At 37.6% G+C, this 20,840-nt stretch overlaps 1 protein-coding gene across 2 annotated transcripts in view; it reads right to left on the bottom strand.

The window, feature by feature from the left end:
• LOC150103645 (nuclear envelope phosphatase-regulatory subunit 1-like) overlaps positions 1-20,840 on the bottom strand; it is a 110,106-nt gene that overhangs the window by 65,019 nt on the left and 24,247 nt on the right. Inside the window, exon 1 of one of the 2 annotated variants that reach the window (XM_090397716.1) lies at positions 4,733-4,979. The exons of the other annotated variant lie outside the window; for it this stretch is intronic. Within the exon in view, the coding sequence (XP_090253842.1) occupies positions 4,733-4,760 (28 nt within the window). The 5' untranslated portion in view covers positions 4,761-4,979. Of the gene's footprint in view, positions 1-4,732; positions 4,980-20,840 lie in introns of those variants that run through there. 2 annotated transcript variants of the gene reach the window in all.

Here is a 20,840-nt window from a genome sequence, read left to right as displayed (position 1 = left end):
ATTGATTGATGAATTTGTAATTAACTCTTTAATCATATTCCATTGGTTTTCAATATTATTCTGACTATTTATGTTTTCTGGAATGTTATGATCAGTTGCCTCATGGTATCCTCTCTTTACTTCTTTACTCTTTAATTTTTCAAGGTTCCATCTTATTGGTTTGTATCTTTGGATTTGTTTCCTATGTTTCAGTTCTGTTTTCATTAAGACAAAGTTATGGTCACTACTAATGTCGGCACCTGAATAGCTTTTGCAATTTTTTATTTGGTTTCTGCATCTTTTCTTGACCAATATATAATATATTTGATATCTATTTGAATCCCCAGGTGCTTTCCAGGTGTATTCTTCTTCTTTGTAACTTGAAATAGTGTATTTGCTATAACTAACTTTTTTTGTGTACAAAATTCTATTAATTGCTTTCCTCTTTCATTCCTACGTCCAAGACCAAATCTTCCTGAAACATTATCATTGCTCTCTTCTCCCACTATAGCATTCCAATTTCTCATTATTATTATTTATATACTAGAGTTTATATACTAGAGAATAATGATTTTGCAAAAATGTCCAAGGGTATTAAGTGTTGCTGTTCACTTGATTATTACCAATACGACTCTGTTTGGGGGGGGGGGAATTCGTGTGTGTGTGTGTTTAAAGCAATGAACTACTTTTTTTCGACACAAAGATGACATGAATAAGTATGATTACTATAACGCAATTCTCTTTGATGCCTATTGCATGAAACATTTCCAGCAAATTTCTTTAATGCCTATGGCATTAAATAAATTCTGCAATTTCCTTAGATGTTATCATCATCATCGGACATTTTATTTGAACTGTTTATTAAGTTTCCATTAGTAACAGATTTTGTTAACCACAGTATATTCATTGTAATACCTTACACTAGTAGCCTCCCTTTCACGAGAAATAGCACCAAGTATGCCAAACTAGAGGCTTAAGTCTCTAACATTGAACTTAATATTCTGTTTCTCTATAGGCCTAACAAACCAACTTCATGAGCACATAACATGTAATATTTTTCTTTGATTCAAATTATTATATTCATTCATTATTTATTCATAGTCACAATCACAGTAAGTATACATTACACTTGGGTAAGAATAGCTAAAACACACAAGAAGCATACAAGAGCTGAAAATACTAAAATGCAAAGAAATCCCAAATCTACTATATGCCATGGCTTATTGTTCTGCAAGTACAAATGAATTCTTACCATCAGAAAATTTTTCTACATGCTAACTTCTTGCTTTTGAAATTATTATTACAGGCAACTCCAAGGAGTCCTAAGAATCATCAAGGGAAGCTCTAAACATCATATCAAGAACAACTATTTGGCATTCGCACAGTATCTATCATATTATGCTTTGAATTCATTTACAGTCACGGCACCCACAACAAAAAACTGGCAGCTTATTCCATTTATTCACCACTCTGAAAGTAAAAAACCTAGTTCTAACACCCTTGCTCAGTTACCATGGCTGCCCCACCCTAGTTCTCCCCATCACCAGACCTGTTCTGAAAAATTTTCTCTGAATTAATTTTAAAAACCCTTCAGTAAATTGAATGTCTCAATCATATCACCCCTTTTCCGCCTATCAACCAATTTCTGTAACCCACAGATCTTCAACTTGTTCTCATAGGGTTCATTCCATAGACCAGCTATCATCTTGGTCACTTGCCTCTGGATCCTCTCTACCTCTTCCCCATCAAGAAGAAACCCAGGGGCCCAGAAGTCAAGATTTTTTATTGAGCCTTTATCAAGGCTCAATAAAGACAAACAATAACTGCTTATCTCTGCTCATCAAAGTATTCTTCAGTAACCAAGTGATCTGATGAGCTGATTTAGCCACTTTTGCTGTGTGTCCCCTAAACTTCAACTCCATATCCACCAACACACCCAAATCTCTGGCTTCATCAACCTCCTGGAGTACAGTTCCACCAATGTGATATACTGCTGCTAATTTTTTCACCCCAAAATGCATAACCTTACACTAGGCTACATTAAACTGACATCCATTCTCATTAGCCCAGACTGCCAATCTATCCAAATCATCCTGCAAAATTTTGACATCATGTGCATTCACCATTGCTCTACCCAACTTTGTATCATCAGCAAATAAACGAACAGTTCCTCTCAGATCCTTTCATATATCATTAATGAACAAATTAAATAACAGTGGTCCAAGAACAGAACTCTGCAGCACACCACTAGTAACAGGCCTTCTTTTCGACTCCACTCCTGAATAAACTACTCTCTGATATCTCTCCATCACCCACCCTCCTATCCATCTCACCAACCCTATATCCATATCCCCATGTGCTGCAGTTTACTGATTAGAATTCCATGTGGTATCCTGTCAAAGGCCTTAGCAAAGTCCAGCAGTATCACTGTAAATTCATTACCCTTATCCAGTTCAGCCATCACTGTATTATAAAACATGAGCAAGCTACTGAGGCATGATCTACCCTTCACAAAACAATGCTGTCCTCCATACCGTATCCCATTTTCATCCATCCACTCCTGTATTTTGCTCTTGACTAATATCTCCAAAACCTTGACGATTCCTGATATGCTGATTGGTCAGTAATTTGCAACAGCACTCTTGGAACCGCCTTTATGCAATGGAACTATCTTCCCCTCTTTCCACTCCCAGGACTAATCCAGAGCTAAGACTTAAATTAAACAATATGGTCAAGGGAACTGACAATTCCTTTGCCGCTCTTCACGTAAGACTCAAGCTGGTATTCCATTCAATCCCACAGATGTATTTACATTAAGGTTCTATAATATACTATTCCCCTCCATTTCATTCACTTCAATTCCTGTATCAGCCATTCGTTCTCTCATTCCTGCAATATCACAGCTATTGCAGTGATATGACAGTACTACATTTTCATGTAGTACTATCATATCCTGTACACCCCTTGAGGGTACATGTCAGGAATTTGATGATGATGATGATGATAAGCCTGTATCACAAATCCACACAAATACTGATATGTTTGGGGGTGGCACTCCTAAGGTGCCACCCCCTAAATTATTGATTCATTACAGAAGAGAGAAAGCAATTAGGCTGATTAATGACCTGTCATACCAATTCACTACACTTTTACACAGGCATTTGGTTCTGGTGCATGTATCTTCTATAAATACAAGGTAACTGTTCATGTAAACTGACATCAATAATTCACTCACTGTACTAAATCTATTGAAACACTAGCCATCTATCTTCAAACTGGTAGAATGAATTTCTCTTCATTCTCTTATCATTCTGTCTACTGCTGTCCTCCAGAACAGTCTCCACCCTCCCACGTATGTGTTTCCCTAGGAATGCAATATACAGGTCTTCAAATCAAACAACTTTCTTCTTTCTCAACTCTCAGACCATGAACAGTACTAACATACTATAGGTTGATCAGCCAACCAACTTATGGGATGAATATATATATAAAAAGCACAGTGAAACAAATTCACCATGTCATTACAACTAGGATTTTTACTGTGGTGCTCAAAGTTAAGTCATCATATCACTTCACAATCAAATGAAGTAATACAAGTCAAACAGAGGGGTCAAAGAATTTGTCAGATGTTCTGTTCTGTGAAACATGTATCCAGGCATATATCATTACAAACCCTCCTTATACCAACTATACTTTTTGACCTCTGGTTTTATTAATCATTTTACAATATTCACTACTTTATTAGATTATTAGATTTAATTTAGCAAACATTATCTGGAAACTTTCATTCAACTTTAATTTAAGTACATCAAATCAAAATCACCTTTTTTTGTCACATTATAAACAAATGTAACCATATACTGATGTTTACTGAATATGGCAACTGAAATGTGCAAATTTCACACAGAAATTACTCATTTATTGGAGAAACAATTACGATTTGATCAGCACCAGAGAAACTCGGTGTTTATTTTGCATGTTCTGACGCTGATCTTGAGAGAGAGAAAAAAACAAACATTTTATGCCTAACGGGATACCTGTCTAGTTCTTAACCAATAATGACTAGTTTGGCGGAATGTTTCTTGACCAGAAACAATTACTTGTTCGGTATTTACAGTTTCCAAAAACTTAGAAATGCGAAACTCACAAAACTATTATTTACAAGCAATATCCACGTAAAAAAAAAATAATAATAATAATAATTATAACCAATGGAAGCCACTAGAATATATATTAGAAGTGAAAGCCAATCATCTGAATAACTTTAAATCTGAAAGCTACCTCATGTTGCGAAAACTAAAATCAGAACTGTAAACTTTTTGAATAAAACTAAGCAATAATGCCTAATTTTATTGATTTACTTGCATTTTATTATATTATTACATGACACCTCATAAATTCCCAAAACTCAAAACGGAAGTCTTTTTTTTTTTATTTTTTTACTTCACTTCGTATGTTTCCTTTATTTCAAATACCTTTCCTAAATTCTGTTCATGGGCATGAATAATTTATTTTATTTATTCATAAGTATTATTTGGAAACTTCCATTTATTTCAATTTTAATTAACAAAGCTCCCAGCATTTTTTCCTTCGCAGCACATACAACTCATTGCGGCAAATTATGATCCACCATGTCATTAAACAACTTTCTCCGTATAATCTCCAAAGAGTAAGAATAAACAAACACGAATTTATAAAATATACGAATATAACAAGCGTTTAAGCTGACGGTTTGCCGCAACGTTAAGCTTACCTTCACATGCCGTCTGCTCTAGTGACATGTTGAACTATTTAGAAACCCGCAAAACCAGAATGCTATAACTATTTTGCATATCAAGCAGATGTCTAAATAGGATTCTGATCAACAAACTCATTTTCTGGTTTTGTAACCATTTCCCCCACCAAAGAGAAAGTATTTTTATTAGTTATACCCTATACCATACAGCAATTTAAATTTTTATTAATACCAGCCTAGCACAATCCATTTCTAGTCACATACTTCCCTCGCACACTCTCGAAACCATAAACCGTATGGTACTTGACAAAAATAGACTAGTGAATAAGTGACTACTAGCGGCAATCAATAACAAGTTATCAGAATTAAAATTTGATTTTAACAATTATTTTTAAAAAATCTGAAATTTTAACATATTATAACACAATCTGAAATTTTAATTTTGATTAGAATTTGCTGCAATACGAATTTTGATTCATATTGCAACAAATTTTGTATTTTTACTTTTAATTTTGATTATAGAACTGAAATTACATGAGAGCTGCCGACCACGATGAAAGCAGAGCAGAGGAAGTAAAAGTACAATGATGGCAAGAAAAATCATTACCAAGAATTTTATAAAACAATAGCCTGGGAAAATAAGCAATATTTTTAGTGGCAGATGATTTTCATCTGCCAGTAGTTAGGCTCTGCCCTGCTTCACTGGAACATAAGTAGTTTGAAAAAGAAATTTTCAAAAAGTATGTACTAGAGAGTATTTGTAGTACTTTTTTTTCAAAGTTGGAGGTTTGCTAAAGATCTCATCTCATAATGTCTTATGCGATGAGATCTTTAGCAAACCTCCAACTTTGAAAAAAGTTTCGTTTTATATCTCTTTCGATGCTGTTGGCACACTTTCCCTCGATGAGTCTTTGGACTCCATTGAGGTGTCTAATAATGACAAAGATGATAATAATAACAAATAACAAGGATTTCAATGAGCAATGCTCGGCTGAACTGGCCACCATCATCCCACTACTATCTTCCAAAGGTTTATGAACACGAGCAGTCTGGTCAACAACCATTTGCTATCCAGCTTCAAATTTCTCTTCCTCATCGTTCATTCCATCTACATTTGTTCTTCGAAACAGCTTTCCCCTCTCCAAACACTACACCCTTCATGAAAGAGCAGAATCCTTCTCTCATCATACTCTCTCTCGCCTGCCCACAGAACTGATATGTGCTTATAGAATAGCATCATTATTATTATTATTATTATTACAATTAAGACTCATCGAAGGAAGCCCCAAACATCATGTTAAGACCTGTCCAACATTTCCACAGTATCTATCATACTTTGTTTTGAATTTATTCACATTCTTGGCACCCACAGCATACTCTGGCAACCTATTCCACTCATCACTGCTCTCCAAGCAAAAAACCCAGTTCTAATAGCATTGCTAACTACACTCTTACTCAATTTCTGTAGATGACCCCTAGCTCTTCCACCACCACGACCTGTTCTGAGATATTCCCTCTGGATTAATCTTGTAAAACTCCTTAGTAATTTGCATGTCTAATCATATCATCCCTTTACCACCTATCAACCAGTTTCTATAACCCACATCTCTTCAACCTGTTCTTGTAAGGTTCATTCCATAGACCGACTATCATATTGGTCACTCGCCTCTGATTCCTCTCCACCTCCTCCTCCTCTTCGCCAAGAAACCCTGGCACCCAGATCTGCAAGCAGTAGTCAAGATGGTCTTATCAAGGCTCAATAAAGAGGAACAATAATGGCTTGTCTTTGGTCGTCAAAGTATTCTTCAGTAACCAAGTAATTTGATGAGCTGCTTTAGCCACTTTTGCTATGTTCCCCCCTAAACTATAACTCCCAAGTCTCTGGCTTCATCAATTTCCTGGAGTGCAGTTCCACTAATATGATATACAACTGGTAATCTTCTCACTCCAAAATGCATAACCTTACACTTTGCCAGATTAAACTGATATCCCTTCTCCTTTGCCCAGATTGCCAATCCATCCAAATCATCCTGTAAAATTTTGACATCTATATTAATTATTGCTCTACCCAACTTTGCATCATCGGCAAATAATTGAACAGTTCCTCTCGGATCTTTTCCTATGTCGTTGATGAACAAATTAAACAGTAGCAGGCCTAGAACAAAAGCAGCACGCCACTAGTCACAAGCCTTCTTTTGGACTCTACTCACGAATAAACTACTCTCTGATATCTCTCCATCCTCCTATTCATCTCACCAACCCTATATCCATCCCTTGCACTGCAGTTCATTGATTAGAATTCTATGGGAGTATCCTGTCAAATGCCTTTGCAAAGACCAACAGCATCACTGTAAACCCAGCAAGTTACTGAGGTATGACCTATCCTTCACAAAATCATGCTGCCCCATACCTACTCCATTTCCATCTATCAATTCCTGTATTTTGCTCTTGACCAACTTCTCCAAAACTTTGACACCTGATATACTAATTGGTCGGTAATTTGCTACATCAATCTTGGAGCCTCCTTTATGCAATGGAACTATTTTTTCTCTTTCCATCCCCTTGGGACTAACCCAGAACTGAGACTTATATTAAACAATATAGTCAAGGGCACTGACAATTCCCTCGTCGCTTCACATAAAACATCCAATCCCACAGCTGTATTCACATTAAGTAAATGTGAATATAATATGCTATGTACATCCAATTCATCCATTGGCTCTCATTCCTGCAATACCACAACCTGGATGATATACTCTTGCAAAGTGTTCGCTCAGTAATTCTACTTTTTCTACTGATTCAGTTACCTCCCCACCATCAGCATTCATTAAAATCATTTTGCCATATAAATTCTTTTTTTTTACTTGCAGCATATCGAAAGAACTGTTTGGGATTACCTTTCACCTGCATTGCTAACTTCCTTTCATACTTTGCATTTGCCTTTCTTACCACACTAGTTATCCTTCTGGCCTATATCTTGTACTGTTCATGTGCCTGCTGGTCACCTTTCTCCTTAAATTCCCTCCATAATAGTTTCTTTCTTTTTTTTTCAATTCCAGCTTATTGATGATATTGATCCATTTACCTTGATTTACTCTCCTGACTCTAGGTATGCAGTCTGCCATTACCTCCTCAAACACTCCTTTAGCACTTCCCATGAACTGTCAGTATCTAGTCCTTGCAGTTTTACATGCCGCCATGGTACCGATCCAGGCAATTTCCTAGGCTTGTCATACTTGCCAGCCCTGTAATTCCAATATCATGCACGCTTTCGTGTATAGGTCAGATAGAGAGAGAGAGAGAGAGAGAAAGAGATAAGGAAAGGATCATTAAAAGCAGGGCAGACATGAATTCTAGGCATCCCCTTCCCAGATTTTCAAGGACTCTTGAAAATATAGACTGTTTATTATTTTTTTTTACACAGGATTTAAATTTTTAAGAAAATAGTTTCCTACAGAAATGGCTTTGCATCCATAGCACCATGCCGCCCGAAGCTATAAACTCCGTTCAAATGTAAATCTATATCGCTGACCAGAAGAACTTTCTCTGTCTTTCTTCGACCGGTTTACGAATTAGTCGATCTTGGGAAAGCATCTAGGGCTTTATCTCCTGAAAAATCGGTTTTCATTTTGCAACTTCAAGAAAATCGCCCGTAGAACTTACATATTCCAAAGAATAGTGTTGTTACGATTAGGGTTCACGCAGTGCTGCAGCTAGTTTGCCGCGCCTCTCAATACACACTAAAAATACTGCAAAAAGCCAAAACGACGTATAGGGAAATAAATTAAAACACTGTGTTTATTTTTGAAGTAAAACTTTAATTTCAACATTCTAAAATGTTATTTTTCTTGCTTTTCTGTTCGCAAAATCGTTGATGACATTGGCGAAGTCTATTTCATAGTAATGTAGGCAATTCTTAATAAATTTTATGTAGAAAAACTCCTCTCACAACTAGCAACATTTACAGCAACTGTGAATAAAATTCGCAGTAGAATTACGATACTTGGATATGAGTTCTTGAGACTGTATTTTAGAATTAACTGCAAAATTTCAAAAAAGGTTCAAAGTGCCGCCCAGGATAGACCCCCCCCACCCCAGCTACGCCTCTGGGTTCACGAGATAGCGGCAGTTGTCTGATGTAGTCAACCTCCAAGATATCAATTAAAAACCACCGAGTCTTGCACCAACCATTTTGTTATTGGCTAAAAGTGGAGCCTAGCTTCAAAACTTAAATGGAGCTAAATTGCCTCGCCTAATCCCTTTCGAGAAAAAAAAAAGGAAAAAAAAAACGGCGTTAACGGATTTATTTTTTTTTTGCATTTTTCTCTTTTTTGTTATAATTTTAAAGCGATATAAGCAATAAACAATAATATTCACTACGGAGAATAAAATGCATTAGTAGATATGATTTGATTTCATAATAGCATTAATGAATCCTAAATGAAGAGCCAGATGTACGTGAGAAGGACGTCCAATGTTGCATAATCTAGATATGAATTCCCTAATAGGGGCAAACGGGATATCGGGAATGTTCGTTCAAACTAGCTAATCTCTTGACATGCTTGAATGATTTGAGCCTCAGCTCAGGAAAAATCCCAAATGAATGGAAATAATGTATAACTGTATGTATGATCCGTTATATAAGAATTGTGCAAAAAATGTGTAACTGCCATCCTATCAGTATCACTAGAGTGGTGAAGATTTTACAGATGATACGAACTCACATACAGAAGTGAGTTGACAAAAACCTATATTTTGCAAGGAAGGGCACGGATTTACTCGAGGTGAATCGTGTCTGAACAATATATTTTATAATAATGTTACAGCTGAGTTAGATAAAGAGAACTGATACACGGTGAACTGTTGGGCTTTGCCAAATGAATGGATTTTATATAAACTGGAGGATATGGAATTGGAATACGAGGGTGTCTGAAAAGTTGTTCTCGGCCTCGACCATAGATGGCAACACTATCGGCAAGATTTTTTTCTAAGTTGGTACATCTGTCATCAGCATCCATGTGAAATTGAAAGTCATTCTATCAAGTAGTTTGTTTTATACAGCTGTCTGAAGCAAGTGTTGTCTGTATCCCTTGAAATGGATAAAAATTGAGTATCGTGCGGTTATAAAATTCTTTGTAAAACAAGCTTTAACGCCAAAGGAAATTCATTCGAAGTTCATAAACGTTTATGGGCACTCTTCTCCTTCGTTTTCGACAACAAAGAAATGGGCTGAGTTTAAATGTGGCCGCACCAGCCCTGAAGATCATGCACGTGAAAGACGTTCAAAAAGTAACAACACCAGAAATCATTGATCAAGTGCACGGTATGGTATTGTGTGACCGGCAAGTCGAAGTGAGTGAAATTGCTGAGACTATATGCATTTCAAAAGAACGTGTAGGATATATTTTGCACGAAGAATTGCAAATGAAAAAGCTTTGTGCAAGATGGGTGGTGCCGCTGCTCACAGCAGATCAAAAACGCACTCTAATGAAAATCTCTGAACAGTACTTGGAACATTTCAACAAGAATAAAACTGATTTAGTGCGTCGATTAATTACTATGGATGAGATTTAGATTCACCATTACACACCAGAATCCAAACAGCAGTCAAAACAGTGGACAGAAGCTGGTTATTCAGCGCCAAAGAAGACAAAGTCTTCTCATCGTTGTTTTGGGATGCTAAAGGCATTGTTTATTAATCATCTTGAAAAGGGTAAAACAATAACCGGGGAATATTATTTCGATCTTTTAACCAACTAGACGAAAAAATTCGTGATAAAAGACCCGGTTTGCAGAAGAAAAAAAATCATCGTTCATAAGGACAATGCACCTGCCCACAAAGGTGATTTGGCAATGGGAAATATCAAGGGATCTGCACTATGAATTGTTGGAATATCCACCCTAATCCCCAGAGTTGACTCCCTCTGACTTCCATCTCTTCCCAGAACTAAAACTCTTCCTCGCTGGTCAGCATGTTTCTTCAAATCAAGAGGTGATTGCAGCTGTAGGGGTGTTTTGCAGATCTTACTGAGAACCACTACAGGGACAGGATAATGGCGCTGGAGTATGGCTGGAATAAATGTATTAGTCTTAAGGGAGATTATGTTGAAAAATAAAAATAAGTTTGATATTATAAATTCGTTTTTTCATTGTCCGGCCGAGAACTTTTCAGACCACCCTCATAAACCATCGACTTGGATAAGTGAGCAGCTGAGAGAACAGAAAACGGTGCTTTTTTGAATGGAGTGAACCCACCACATTTAAGGTGACCGGTTGAGTACCTCAGAGATCAGCCCTTGGACCACTGTTGTGCAATCTATACAATAATACCTGATAGCAGATGTTCAAGTGTTTGCTGATGACACAAAGATAGACAAGGCAATCGGGAATGCTATTGAGAGAGAGATGGAGAGAGTACTCACAGAATGACCTGAACTGGTTGGAACTGTGGACAAATGATAATGGTTATTAATGAGCTTTGACATATTTCCTAATCGCATATTATGTTGGTCAGATTATGCTTGAAGAAAGTGATAAGGCTAAGGGTGAGAAGTTGATGTGCAAAGATCACATTGCAAAAATTGCAAATATGACTGAGGATGCAATGCTGAAATGGACCAAATACAAGTTTAAAAAATCATTGTAATCTTTACAAAGTTTCGATACAACGCATCCAGATTAATGTGCAGATTTGTTCTCGTGGATTTTGAGCAGATAAAGAAACAGTTAAAAGAATGCAGGAGTGAAAAAGATAATATCAAGATTTCAGAGCGCATGTGGAATGCAGACACTGGACGATAGGAGAAATAGCAATATAATAAAACTATAAACTTCTGGTTACAGGTTATCAGTTCATGAAATTTTTCGTTATATGAAAAGTTTGGAGAGGAGCAGAAGACATCCGTGGAAGTTAAGTTTGTGTGCGGTTAAGAAGGGTGTGAGAACGATATTTTCCTCTTAGGAGTGAATGAGTGGAACAGTTTGTCTGTTGAAGCAGTAAGTGCATCTCTTTAAAAGGTAGGATAGCTAGAGTGGATGATATATGACAAATCTTCTTGAGTCTTTGGCTTACTTACACGTATCTGGAAATAATGATGACGATGATTATGCTAAATTGTTTAACTGTAGGAAAATCTAAATCGCACAGCCATCTACTGATAATTATGGCTTCAGTTTAAAATAATTAAAAAGAGACAGTTGTTTTTATGAGCTTATATATATATATATATATATATATATGTATAATTTCAACCGTGGTTGAAAAAAGTGAAAACAATAATGTTCAACTTATCGAAATATCAGTACCAGGAACTAGACGAATTGACGAAAAAGAAACCGAAAAAATTACAAAGTATCGAAAGTTGCAAGTTGCCTACCAATTTGAAAGAATTTGGTAAAAGAAAACGAAAATTGTTCCCGTAATAGGTGCTTGAGGCACCATCCCAAAACACTGAAAAAACATCTAGAAGCACTCGAGTTTGATGTATTAAAAACCGGGCAGTTGAAAAAGGCAGTTTTGTACAGCACAGCATTCATATTCAGAAGGTATTTTCACAATCCATAAGCCCTTGTGTAGGGCTCGAATTAGTGGAATACAGCCTTCTACTTAAGGCTGAGGAAGCAAATCAAGCTTGGAAGAATCCTCATACGAGGGTTTTGAAATGTTTGAAATAAATTTCCAATTGATGATGACACAATTCGTTCATTCATACCATTTCGCACGTCATCTTTTTCATGACTCCTGGCAAACATTTAAAATTTTCATAAAAATTGAGAAAAATGAGTTTCATGCAGTGATTAAACACTTTTATTTGAAGTGGATGGCTGCGCAGATCAAAGCCAAGTTAGATACAGTTCATGGGGTCTTGGGATACTCTGCACCAGCATGAGACTATTTTTGGATAAATGAGTTTAAATGTGGTCGTAACTCCATCGAAGATGAAGCGTGCTCCAGGTGCCCGACTGAGGTCACTACGAAGGAAATGATTGACAAAATCCATGGTATGGTTATTGGTTATCGAAGAATGCTGAATGGGTGTATAGCATCCTGCAAGAAAAATTGCACATGAAAAAGCTGTGTGCGCAATGGGTGCTGTGATTGATTCGATCAAAAATGCATGCGAAAAGACATTTTAATGCACGTTTGGCGATGTTTAATCGCAATTTGCAGGATTTTTTTGCGCCGATTTGTGACTGTAAACAAAACCTGGATCCACCATTACACACCCGAGTCCAAGCAGCAGTCAAACAGTGGACAATGTCTGGTGAAAGAGCACCAAAAAAAGTGAAGACCGTTTTGTCAGCTAGGAAGGTGATGGTCAGATTTTTGGGATTCCCTTAGGAATCATCATGATAGACTATTTGGAAAAGGAAGACAATAACAGGCGTCTATTATGGTTCATTGTTGGACGTTTAAAAGAAGAACTGAAGAAAAAACGGCCAAGAATGGCACACAAAATAGTGCTTTTCATCAAGACAATGCACCCACCATTCCACACATCAGCCATCACAAATGGGAAAATTGCACGAATTGAGGTTCGAATTGGTTCCACATCGACCGTATTCTCCGGACTTGGCCCTTGTTCGAAGAAAAATTTTCTTCGAACGATGTCATCAAAGCGGTCATGACTATTCTGCACAATTTGACAAATCCTACTTTTTAGATGGGATTAAAAAATTTAAAACTCACTGGACCAACTGTGTAGACATCGATGGAGACTGTTGAGAAATAAAGGTACCTTTTCCCCAAAAAAATGTGTTTAACTTATTTTACCAACCTTTTCAAACAACCCTCATATATAGTTGAGGACAACATTATGTGCATACAAGAATGGTCTAAAATTCTTACTGATCGATAACATACGCTTCTGAAAATTATGCTCCGTAGGATTGCTGCAATGATCACACACACACACACACACACACACATATACACACACATCTACCCTATATATATATATATATATATATATATATAAAACGATAAGCCTTTTTATGTAACTTTTTGTCAAGTTATTTGAAACGTTTGGAAACTCATGGGCTACCCTGAGTGTCGAGTCTTCAAAATTCGAGTCATCAGAATTCAAGGAGAACCGGCCTACCAGTCTGGAACTCGGGAGGTAGGGCTGCACAGGTGCCGAGGAGCGGATACCCCCCCTCCTTTTGAGTTTTCAAAAATCAAGAACCGGTCTACAGTCCAGAGGCATAGGCGCCAGGGGACGAAGGCCACCCTTTTGAAGATTCGACTCAGGGGCTACTCTGAGTGTCGGGTCTTCGAAATTCGAGTCATCAGAATTCAAGAACAGGCCTACCACTCCGGAACACCGGGGGGGGGGCGCCGTAGGCGCTAAGGGGAAGAACCCCCTAGTGTGTGTGTGTGTGTGTGTGTGTGTGTGTGAGTGAGTGAGTGAGTGTGTGTGTGTGTGTATATGTTAAAAATACCAAGCAATTTTAAACCTGGTTTTACTCCATTTCCCAAGTAAGCAAACAGACAAACAAGTCAAGTTTGTGCTGCAAGTGATGCAAGTCCAGCTGATCCTACACGTAGTGCAAGACCAACGCAACTCGTGGTAAAGGTGGCCCTGTAGATATAAAATGATAAGCCTTTTCATTTTTCATTTAACTTTATTTGAAACTCAGGAGCTACCCTGAGTGTCGAGTCTTCAAAATTCGAGTCATCAGAATTCAAGGAGAACAGGCCTACCAATCCGGAACTCGGGGGTTGGGAGCAGTAGGCACCAGGGGGTGTGTGGATCCCCCCTTTCGAGTCATCAGAATTCAAGGAGAACCGGCCTACCGATCGGGAACTCGGGATGGTGGGGTTCCGTAGGCACCGGGGGGGACCACCCTTTCGAGTCTTCAAAATTCGACTCATCAGAATACAAGGAGAACAAACCTACCGGTCCGGAACACGGGGGATGCCCCCTAGTATATACATACACACATACACATGCAATTATTTGCTCCCAAGTCAGTATAATTGTGTCCAGATGAAATGGCTGCAAGCAGGGATGACGGAGTTTGAAAGAGGCATTGTAACAGGATGTTATGTTGCAGACATGTGTTCGGCCAACTGTCGACAAATACACCATCCCAGGTCAACAATCAGTGATTGTATATACGAGTTGCATAGGCATGATTATATTTCAGGTGCAAACTTTGTTTGCTTACACGTGGATAAAGGATTAAACCAAGTATATAATAAGACCAAAGAGCACAAGCAGGTGTTATGATTTGGACTCATAATTCTCTTTCAAAACAACTAAAATATTATAAATTAGGAACAAATAATAGAAGCTAGAATAAAAATAGACAGAGGTTAACAATAATTGATTTACTTGTCCCAGAAGGAAGAGAAGATGATAATATTGAATTTTATTACTATTATATTACTATTACTATTATTACGGGCAACTCCAGGGAGTCATTAGACTCATTGAGGGAGGCCCCAAATCATATTCATCACAACTATTTGACATTCATACAGTATCTATCATACCTCGCCTTAAACTCATTCACTGTCACAGCATCCACCACAGACTCAGGGAGGGAATTCCACTCATTCACTACTCTAAAAGTAAAGAACCCAGCTCTAACACCTTTACTAACCACACTTTTGCCCAGTTTCCATGGATGTCCCCTAGTCCTCCCACAACCAGCCCTGTTCTCAAAAATATCTTCTGAATTAATTTTATAGAAACCCTTCAGTAATTTGAATGTCTCAATCATATCTCCCCTCCTCCGCTTATCAACCAATTTTTGCAACCCACAAATCCTCAACCTGTTCTCATACGGTTCATTCCACAGACCTGCTATCATCTTGGTCACTCGCCTCTGGATCCTCTCCACCTCCTCCACATCAAGAAGAAACCTAGGTGACCAAATCGGAGCACAGTAGTCTAGATGGTGTCTTATCAAGGCTCGATAGAGAGGAACAATAACCTGCTTGTCTCTGCTTGTCAACGTATTCTTCAGCAACCAAGTGATTTGATGAGCTGTTTTGGTCACTTTTGCAATGTGTCCCCTAAATTTCAATTCCTTATCTACCAACACTCCTAAATCTCGTGCCTCATCAATTTCCTGGAGCAGGGTTCCACCAATGCAGTAAACTGCCGCCAATCTTTTCACCCCAAAATGCATAACCTTACATTTTGCCACATTAAACTGACATCCATTCTCCTTAGCCCAGACCTCCAATCTATCCAAATCATCCTGCAAAATTTTGACGTCATCTGCATTCACTATTGCCCTACCCAACTTCGCATCATCCGCAAACAAATGAACTGTTCCTCTCAGATCATTTCCTATATCATTTATGAACAAATTAAACAGCAGTGGTCCAAGAACAGATCCTTGTGGCACACCACTAGTCACAGGCCGTCTTGTGGACTCTACTCCCGAGTAAACCACTCTCTGATATCTCTCCGTCAACCACCCTCCTATCCATCTCACCAACCCTATGTCCATTCCCATATGCTGCAATTTACTGATTAGAATTCCATGTGGAATCCTGTCAAAGGCCTTGGCAAGGTCCAGTAGAATCACCATAAACCCATTACCCTTATCCAGTTCAGCCGTCACTGTGTTATAATACGTGAGCAAGTTACTGAGGCATGACCTACCCTTCACGAAACCATGCTGTCCCCGATACAGTATCCCATTTTCTTCTATCCAATCTTGTATTTTCCTCTTGACTATTTTCTCTAAGACCTTGACAATGATTCCTGATATGCTAATCGGTCGGTAATTTACAACAGCAGTCTTGGAACTACCTTTATGCAGTGGAACTATTTTCCCTCTTTCCACCCGCTCGGGATTAACCCAGACCCGAGACTCAAATTAAACAAAATGGTCAAGGGTACTGACAATTCTTTAGCTGCTTCTCGTACAACACGAGCTGGTATACCACCCAATCTCACAGATGTATTGATATTGAGGTTATGCAATAGACTACTCACCTCCACTTCATTAACCACAATTCCCGTATAATCTACTGGGTTATTCGTTTCTGCAATGTCACCACCTGGATGATATACTTTTGCAAAGTGCTCACTCAGCAACTCAACTATCTCAACTGATTCTGTTACCTCCCCACCATCGGCATTCTTTAAAATCAATCTGCCATGTACATTTTTCCTTTTACCTGCTACATATCTAAAAAACTGTTTAGGATTCTCTTTAGCCTGCATGGCCAATGTTCTTTCGTAATCCTTTTTTGCTTTTCTTACCACACTCGTCACCCTTCTGGCCTGCGCTTTATACCGTTCATGTGCCTGCCGGTCACCCTTCTCCTTAAATTCCCTCCATAGTTGTTTCTTTTTTTGCAACTCAAGCTTAATGGTGTTTTTCATCCATTTAACCCCTACCTGATTTATTATTCGGACTCTAGGTATACAGTCAGCCATTGCTTCATGCAAATACTTCTTAACCACCTCCCATGCACTATCAACTTCTAGTCCTTGCAGTTGTACATGCCATGGCACTGAACCAATCAAACTCCTAAGCTTGTCATACTTTCCAGCCCGATAATTCCACATGTACCCTGTCTTAATTGAAAATTCTACACCTTTAGCCACCTCCCAAGTTAACACCCTATGATCACTCTCACCGACTGGTGGCAAAGTGGTCATATTTGTTACAGCCAAATCCTCAGATGTAATTACTAGGTCAAGCACTCTGACCCCTAATATTTTCCATTACATGCTGTCGCAGATAGTTATCCCTTAATAACCGCATAAAATCCAGTTCCTTCCTCCCGTGTGTCCTCTCCTCACTCCAATCAATGCGACCATAGTTGAAATCTCCCATAATAATCACCCTCCTTCCACCCATTTCTTCTATTTGCTTGTGCATACTGTCACCACCATCTTTTCCATCACCTGGTCTATAGCAGCACCCAATTGTATATTTAGTTCTGCTAGCCACAATATCACACCAAATGGCCTCAAATGTGCTCTTTTCTCTATCCTGCAATTCAACTTCTATTCTCCTTGGCTGGAGCTCATCAGCTATCATCAACAATACTCCTCCCCCATTTTATTCTCTCTGTCATTCCTGAACACACTATACCGATCACATTCAATCCCACTAGTTATATCATCTACAGTCAGCCATGTTTCACTAATACCTATAACCTGTGGTCTGGAAGTGCCAACCATGGCCAAAAACTCTTCCTTCTTGTTCCTAATACTCCTAGTATTAGTGTACATGAATTTAAGACCCCCATTAGCCCCAACCCTACCTTGATGCCTTATATTAACTATCCCACTCAGATTTGTTGTCCTTATTTGCTCTGGCATATTATATTCATTCTTACATTCAACTGCCTCCATAAGGACTGTATCTCTACTCCCCCCCTAACAAATCTAGTTTCCCTGAATTTGCACATCCACTACATTCAGCAACACTTTCTCAAGTCTTCTTACACCGTAACCATTCAAATGCAAGCCATCCATCTTATATAGATCCTTTCGCCCATCAAACTCACTCCACACATCCACAAATTCCACACCACTCGTCATACATAACCCACGCATAAAGTCATTTGCAATTATAGCCCTCCTTTTAAACATTTCACTGTCATACCGTGGCAAAAGACTAATCATTCTAACTCTCTCACTCTTTTCTTTTGCTACCTCAAACAATTCATTCAGGTCTTCTATCATTTCCATTTTATCTCCTTTCAAATCATTCATACCTGCCACAACAATCATTTCTTTCACCCTTTCCTTTTGCTCTCTAATAGACGCAGTTACGTCCTTTATGGTCGCACCAGGTTGGTACGATTTTGTCAAATCCTCTACTAACACACCTCGTACTAACGAGTCTCCATACAGCACTCTATCCTTCATTTTGTTCATGTTCACATTCATACGTCTATTTTTCCTGTCATACCTTTTATTATTGGTTGGTTCATTCAGTCTACTTTTGTTCATGCACTCTAGCTGCTGTTTTGCTCTTTCTATCGCACTATTCAACAACGTGATCTCACTCAATGCATCTATCTCATCTTTTTTGTTCTCTGAGAAACCATTTATACTATCATTCACACTTTCTACATTCACACTCTCACAATTTTCATGTACAACCTTGCCGTTTCTTGTCATATCCCTATTTCCTTCATTCTGAAGGTTGACAAAAATATCACACTCACGATCCGAAATACACTTCAATTCCGCATTCTCCCTACATTTTCTACACACATTCAATCCTTTATTATCATCTAACCACACTCCGACCGCACTCCGCAAAGCGTACATTTCACAGCTAGTACACTGACTCATTTCTTTTATGCTACCGTTCTTTGATAACAATGCCGAACCTTCATTACTGGCCGCCATTTTCCTTCGCACAGGTGCCATACTTATCTGTAACGTGTTTTGTCAAATTATACGTTATAACACACCAAAAATAGACGCACTAAAATACGCAAGGCAAACAAAACAAAACTACACAATATTAAGTAATTTGTATCGATAACTGAAAATGATACTTATCTTATCTGGAGCTTGCACGAACACTACTCATTACGAATTCATCTAGCGGCGACTTCCCGACATAGATTGTTATAAAACACTTTAGTACACTAACCACGCTAATAAAGCTCCAATAATATACCAAAATTAAACACTTAAGTCCCTAGATTTTATAATCAATTACAATATATATAAAATAAATAAAAATGATTATGTAATATTAGCACTAGATTTAAATGCCAGAATCGGAAATACGAAAATTAATAACAATACAGGAACATATGGAGAACACATACTCAAAATGGGAATGGTAAAATATTGATCGACTTTGTAGGTTATAATAATCTTAAGATAATGAATTCTTTCTATAAACATAAAGACATACATAAATATACTTGGGCAGCAAGAAGATGGAAATCAATATTAAATTACTTTATCTTAAATGAAAACAAAGTTTTCTATAGATGTTAGAGGCTATAGAGGATATGTAGTAAGTAGTGACCACTACCATGTTAAAATAAAATGAAGGTTACCACCTAAATGGCTATAAATAACAAGAACAGAAAGAAAAGTACTATTGCAACTATTGAACAAGATAACAAGACTCATGATTTAAGCGAAAAACAGAAGATTTAGTTGTAGTTGACCACGAATCTAACACATTGTTAGTCTCTGTAAATTTAGAAGATCCAGGTGAATGGGGAAATATTGATGAAAATTACGAGTTGTTTTCATTGAAATGTGGCCTGTTCAAAAGAAAAATAATACATATGGTCGTAAATTTGGCAACACGTATCATAATAGAAAAATGACAAACGGAGAGCTCGTGCCAAGAACATGGCTCATTTATTCCGAAACTTTAAATTCTGTTTTTTGCTTTTGTTGCAAACCTTTCGCACCTACTAAATCAAATAGTCTTGTAGAAGGTTATAACGATTGGAGAAATGTAAGTACAACTTTGCATAGACATGAGACTAGTTTAACTCACATGAAAAATTTCTTAAAATGGAAGGAACTTGATAAAAATTTTAAAAAAACAAAACTACTATTCATTGCCAGAAAGCATGTATGAAATGGAAAAGAAACACTGAACGAGTGTTTTAGAACACTTGATTGAAATTATAAAATTCCTTGGTAGCCAAAATTTAACTTTTCGCAGATCATCTGATAAATTGTATGAAAGGAATAACGGCAATTTTATAAAATTAGTCGAACTGTTTGTGAAGTTTGATCCCGTTATGGAAAATCATGTTGAAAGGGCCCTACAACGAAACAATAGGGTATACTATTTGAGTAAAGACAGTCGAAATGAAATATTGGAAACTTTAAATAACGCTATCAGGAATACAATTTTATTATTAATTCAAAAATGTAAATATTATTCCATAATTTTAGACTGATCACCTGATACAAGTAAAACAGAACAAATGACCATTATTATTCACTTTGTTTCCTATGACAATGGAATTGTTAAGATCAGGGAAAACTTTTCAGATTCCACAGGACATGGTTTATGTGCAATAATGGAACATTCCCATTGAAGACATGCGAGGTCAAGGGTATTACAATGGGGCAAATATGAAAGGGAAAAAATATGGGCTCCAAAATTTGCTTTTGAACAAAAATCCTTGAGCTTTTTACGTGCCATGTGC

The sequence above is a fragment of the Typopeltis vanoorti genome, chromosome 9 (genome assembly GCF_054136105.1).
Source record: "Typopeltis vanoorti isolate ZY-2024b chromosome 9, IOZ_Tvanoo_1.0, whole genome shotgun sequence".
Lineage (NCBI taxonomy): Eukaryota > Metazoa > Arthropoda > Arachnida > Uropygi > Thelyphonidae > Typopeltis > Typopeltis vanoorti.
This window is presented reverse-complemented; position numbering and strand designations above follow the sequence as displayed.